Source organism: Homalodisca vitripennis, unplaced genomic scaffold, assembly GCF_021130785.1.
Source record: "Homalodisca vitripennis isolate AUS2020 unplaced genomic scaffold, UT_GWSS_2.1 ScUCBcl_4561;HRSCAF=10816, whole genome shotgun sequence".
Taxonomy (NCBI): domain Eukaryota; kingdom Metazoa; phylum Arthropoda; class Insecta; order Hemiptera; family Cicadellidae; genus Homalodisca; species Homalodisca vitripennis.
This window is the reverse complement of record NW_025780679.1, coordinates 41182-47473: the sequence shown is the minus strand read 5'-3', so window position 1 is coordinate 47473 and position 6292 is coordinate 41182. Positions and strand designations below refer to the sequence as shown.

Sequence of the window (6292 nt, the reverse complement as noted above, 5' to 3'; positions counted from 1 at the left end):
TGAAACTTTAATTAAATCATCATGAATTGAAGACATAAACATATATGTAGGTTTCTAGATGCTGTGGTAATCTCATTCCACCTGTTACTGCATTTGTCAAATTAATGTTTGAGATATTTGTTTCCAAAACTTGCTTTGGGGCAGATCTGCGTAGTGACAGGCATTATGGGGAGTCAGATGATCACATCTCATATCTCGCTCGTGCTGAAATGTCTAATTTTAGTAACGTTTTTTCTCAGGAACCACGTAAGATTTCATAACTTTTTTTGACATTTTTGTTTTTTTATTTAATGGCAACAAAATAAACAAGATTTACACAAAAAAATACAATAGTTTTAACAGATTTTGAAAATTTACACATATAATCTAAAAATTGACTACAGTATATTGAAAATTAATTATAATTTTGGTACAAAATACATTTTAAAATCCTCACTTTGTTTTCAAGAGCAGTTATTAAGGATCAATACAAAAAATCTTGCATACATCTGTGGTTACTGAAGTGTTAAAAAAACTATTTTACTGGTTGAATAACATTTAAGCTAAAGATGCATGTAACAAAAAAATGGCCCCCTAACAACCATCTGGCTCCTCTTAAGATCCTTCAAGGAATTTTGTTATGAATTCATAAATCAACTGCCCAACTTCTTGAGTAAGGAAGTGTTAAGCCTATAGTTATTAACGTTAGTCATGCTTGTAGTAATAGTAATTTGACAAATGCAGGACTGATCATTCCAACAATGCCACTGAAGGCAGTGTTAAAGAATATGCAAATATAAATGATTAATCCTAATGAGTGTTCCCAGGATCTGTACAAATAGTCCAGCCCTTGCCTTTTCTTAAGCGGCCCATACACTAGACGTGCATTGCACGCCGTGCAGTTTTTTATACTGGCACGCCGTGCTTGGCATGGCACGTTGTGCCCCACACACTGGACAGTTTAGTCAGTTTCCGTGACGTGCTAGAAGTTGGTTGTGATATTGTGTAGTATTGTCGTGCTGTGATATTTTACTACTATGCCTCTTGTAACTAAAACATAAAGCGTTAACAGTATTGCTGATTGGTGCGATTCATGACGATAGCAAAGTGAAGAAGAGGAAAAAGACAATTATGGACGAAAAATTGGTTAAAAGAGGAGAGAAATGTATTCTGATATGAGACTACTGACTTAATCAGGCACCTCAGTTTTGCCACAGTTCCACAAGGTCTAAATACGCATTTTGTTTTAGACTTTTATTTTAGTACTCTTTACACTTCACTCGTCACAAACAATGGTGATTTCTGTACGAATCTATAAATAATAGTAAGAAATTAGGAGAGAGAAAAATTTGTGTGTCAGCAGTCGACATGGTAAATATAGGAGAGTATTTGCCGCGAGAGAACGAAAAATAAACCTCAAAAGACCACTTCACTCCTCAGCACGTGGCGCGGGACTGGTCCACAACACTTGCAGGATGGCACGGCGGCAGGTGGCACGGCACGCCGAAAATCAAACCGATCTTGATTGCCATCGTGCCATGCAATGCACGGCGTGCTTAGCACGGAGACCTCCACACACTGGCACGTTTCTTCCAATTTTGGCACGTCGCGCTTGCACGGCGTGCATTGCACTTCTAGTGTATGGGCCGCTTTACAACAGAAGGAAGAATCCCACATCCATCTTCTCATAATCTCTCTAATCCTTCTAAACTAAAGTAATGAGGGTCAGACCTCATACCCATTACTCCTGGCTAAGGCAATGGCATAGCATTTGACATCTCTCAAAAATATCTGAATCTTGTCTGTATCATGTGGAAATTTGTTCTGTACGGATTAGCCCTTCCAGTTGAGAGATCCAGTTTTGAGTCCCGGCAAAGCAAATAGATTTTGTGATTGAGTCTTTATTGAAATTAAATGTGGGGGTGTTAATTTATAATATTAGACGTCTAATTGGTATGTTTTAGTTCATTCAAGAAACTGTTCTATTGTACCTTTATATATTTATTTACATTACTTTCCAAATCTTTGGGTTGGTGTACAAAATCATGTATATTTTTAGTAAAGCCGTTAATAAAAACTTCCAAAATAGTTTTGGCCCTCAAAAACCAAGCAGTTTAAAAAAATAGAATAGCTTAGGAAACAAATTCTACAGGTATTAAACAAATGTTGGATATAAATTTAATTCTGAATAAGTGAAAAACAAAATTAGTTACAGCACTTTTAAATAACTCTACAGTGATCTCAATGTAATGCTGTCATTTTAACATTTACATTACTAATGTATGGGTCCTACAAGTTTCAAACAGTAACCCTAGGCCGGTGCATTAAAAGTGTAATTGTGACGCACACTTGAGTGATTCTACTCACAAGAAGAGGTAGTATGTATGTTGTAAACTGCTTGGCACTTTCACTAACCACAGGACACGTGCAACTGAACTTGTCTGTATCGTTCACCACGATCGGGAGCTTGTGTTCACACTGCTGCACAATACAAGGGGCACTTGGCAAGCTGTAACACGTGTGTTATCGAATTGTGTATGTATATTATTTAGAATATGTTTAGCAGCTTCTCTGCTCAGTATGGTTATTTTTTAGTTTTACGTAAAGCAACTTTTTTTTATACTCATTCAAAAACATTACTTTGGGCTCAGCCAAATTAATTGAGTGTTTTTCGAAGTTGGCAGCACTGATAATGTTGTTTTGACAGAACTGAAATATGTCATGCCATTATGCATTGAGCCTTGGATTTCTGTAAATTTACTGTCTTAAACCATTTACGACCACAGATTTTCCTATGCTTTAGAGAAGACACAAAAATTTCTTTTCCTGACCTGAAAGACTTTTATCTTCCATTAACATTTTTCTTTTACACGAATTGGAAAAATAGTAAACAAAATTACAGTTCAAATTAATATGTTATTGTGTAACACATATATTAATGTATTAGTTTTTAGGAGATTGCAAGTTATTTGAAAATTTCTTTTCATATAGACTGATGTAGGAGAAGAAATTATATTAATAACAATAATGGTAAAAATCTTTAAAAAAAATTGAATCAATGACAACAGGAGTATTTATTGATTTTTTTTTTTTTTATCTGTTCAAATGTCTTCTGTTCGTTTTGGAACGTAATAATTCAGTGTAAACGCGCTAAACAAAAACGTAAACAAACTCAACATAACGTTAAGCAGCTTCTTATTAGGTGTCAGTTATGGAAAACAAGCATTGCTATTTGCATAATTTGTTCTTTCTCACACTATTGATCTTAGTAATTTAAAAACACAATAAATTTTGCGTACGTACTAAACAATAAAGTAAAATAACTAAACATGTCAGCCAACTGGCTATCAGTTGTTGTGCTGTAAAATGTGACTGAATCAAAGTTTTGTTAATAATCTAAAACTTAAGATCTGTCTGATACCTGAGGGTTTCTCTGATGGTTTCATGTAGTAGAGATCTGGATATTTGCGGAAATATCGCAGAAATTTCATCCACAGTCAATCTGTGATTGTTACAGAGCGCATTTCAATTTTGTCTAGAATTTCAGTCACAATTGAGGGTGTTATGCTCTTCTGATCGTTATGCACAGATGTAAGATCGTTTTTAATCTCTTGATACCACTTTAAGACACACTCATACTATTCATAGCTTTATTACATTATGCAGTTTTTACGTCATTATAAACCTCAACCGGATGACGCCATTTATTTTGGCAGGAGATTGGATTGACATTTTTCATGAAATGTATTGTCGCTTGACAGTTCTCTACGAACTGGAGGAGTCAGTGTAGCAAACATGTAGAAAAAAATTCCCTCCACCCATGAGAGACTCAGTACACTTACTTACTGGATATGCCTTGTATTATTATGGTTGAAGAGAAGCGCAAGTGAAACTGAGGATGTTTTAATATTTAGTTGTACTATGATAGGATTCATCAGTCTAAACCTTTGTAGGGTATAATATTAAAAGTTAAATTGCAAATCAGTATTAACAAATTTGTTATACACTTCAGAATTTTGCTGACTGTACAAATGTTACTGTAGAAAATGCTTTAATAATGTTTGGTCTGCTGAATATCATTAATATTTTTGTATTATCCCTAATCAATTGTTATTTCAGATTTTTTAATTGTTTCTTGTTCGATGTGTTAATTCATTTTAATAAAAAAATATGTCGCGTTTTGTATTGAACATTACAGTTGAGTATATACAGTATAATACTCATTGATCTGCGTTTTAGAAATTATGGTTTTTGTTTATAAGAAACCATTTACGTTTGCATAAAAATTAAATTTAAAGTTTGTAGCTAAACAAACATTTCATATTTATTACTGTTAATAAAATATTTTTGGTTAAAAAATTCAGTAGTTGTGTCACTAGTAAACTGATGGTTTTTGTACAGGAGGCGGGGTAACATTTGAGATCGGAGAGGACGCGATGGGTCCGCCCAGCTCGACCCCTGCCCCCACCCTTGGCCAAGACGAGGAAGAGAGAGGGTGGGAATGTGTATGGCGGTGTGTGCCTGCCACCCCAGTTCTCCATATGGCCTTCAGTCCAGATGGCACTCTGTTTGCCACTGCCGGCCGCAATGACCGTCTGGTCAAGATCTGGTTCGAGAACAAGCACCGTGAGTAATCTCGTGTTTTTCTTAGTTGTTCAATTTTGTTTCACCGTCAAAATATCTCCTTACCAAAAGGTTTTAATGATTGTCAGTTTATTATTTACTATTTATTCATAACTACAAAAATAGCTATTATAATTCTAAAATTTTTACATATAAAATTAAGTCTGTTTTGTGAGATAAATGGATAAAAATTCATTTTGTTTTTCCTATGTTAGCAATTATAATTATAAGTAGTCAAAGGAATTTAAAAGTACAAGTATTCAGAGAGAAAAAAATAGTAATTTACTGTATTAAAAAATAATATAATTTGGCTTGATAAATTATAAGTCCATCAATAGCTGTACAGTTTTAATGTATAAATCAATTTTTGTATTCTTTTTAGTATTAGTATTCCACTGCATAACTTGTTTAAATTACATTTACAAGTATTTGTATTGATGTCTAGATGAATGCAATAGTCTAGTGTATAGAATTGAGCATTGTCACTAATAAGAGGATAACGTGACAAAGCACTCTCAATTGTGACAACCTATCCCTCAAATCTAGTTCTTAGTAGAGGCAGGAATTTGATTTTTATTGAATACTTTATGCAAGTCTGTTTCTTAATCTTATACATTTTGCAAACAATTAAACTTAATCTTTTCCTGGTCAAGCGCTTCAAAAAACTTTGATCACACACTAAGATTTGTGCTGCCATCTCTATACAGTTTTTAATTCTTTTAAAATTTTTATCTATTGGCAGTAATGTTTCTGCATGAACTAATTTTTACTTTGTTTTGTGCTGTCATGTAGCAGAAATATGTGCTCTATTGCCAGAAATGTGTTCATGTATTATTACAACTATTTCAGTCTTGCGTTGCTACCTTATTTAATTATTTGCACTATTTTCAATTTGCTGCAGTTCGTGTTTGGTATAAGGCATGTTTTCATAGTATACCACTAATTTCCTTGTTAGTAAAGATTTTTCTTTAATAATAAAAAAAATATTCCTCTATCACATAGCCTATAAGTAAGGTTTACAAAAATTTTTTAACAGTTTGCGAATGCAAATGTGTACTCCCTATGGCAAAGAGTCGAGTTGCATCAGAGGAACATTTGCCAGTCGAGTTACTGACTCAGTAAGGCTTAATCTCGTGTTTGACTTAAATTGGCTAGTGAACTATTTTTATAACCAGGAAATTATGAATAACATTTCCGTCCACATAAGACCTAGTTTGTAAATTTTAAACATCTTGGTATTACGATGTTAGCAGTATTGTTCCCGGCCAAGAGCATGGAGGCACACAGTCTGTCGTTTGTCAACTCATCAAGCACAGAGCTCAACTACAACTTTGTGTACATCTCACATCCCCGGGCTGTCACCCAACTCAGCTGGCGTAAAACCAGCAAGTACATGCCCAAGTGAGTCATAGCTTTCCATTAGTTTTTATGTAATTAAAACTAGTTTATACCAATAAAACTGAATAAAAATTGGCTGTGGAATAGTATTAGCACCAGCACTGCTCCTTGCAGTACTCCTAGTTGTTCTATAGAGATGGAGAGTGAGAAAGCAACGGTGAGTGAGAGAGAGAGAGAGCGAGCGAGAGAGAGAGAGCGAGAGATAGAGAGAGAGCGAGAGAGAGAGAGAGCGAGAGAGAGAGAGAGGAGAGAGAGCGAGCGAGAGAGCGAGCGAGAGAGTGAGCGAGAGAGA

At 34.7% G+C, this 6292-nt stretch overlaps 1 protein-coding gene across 1 annotated transcript in view; it reads left to right on the top strand.

Annotated features, from left to right (window-relative positions):
* Nucleotides 1–4394: 4394 nt before the first annotated feature.
* The window catches only part of LOC124372995 (dmX-like protein 2), a gene marked incomplete at both ends in the record, with an annotated part of 39034 nt that continues 37136 nt past the window's right edge, over nt 4395–6292 (top strand). The window contains 2 exon segments of the mRNA XM_046831403.1: nt 4395–4605; nt 5856–6003. Of these exon segments, the coding sequence (XP_046687359.1) occupies nt 4395–4605; nt 5856–6003 (359 nt within the window).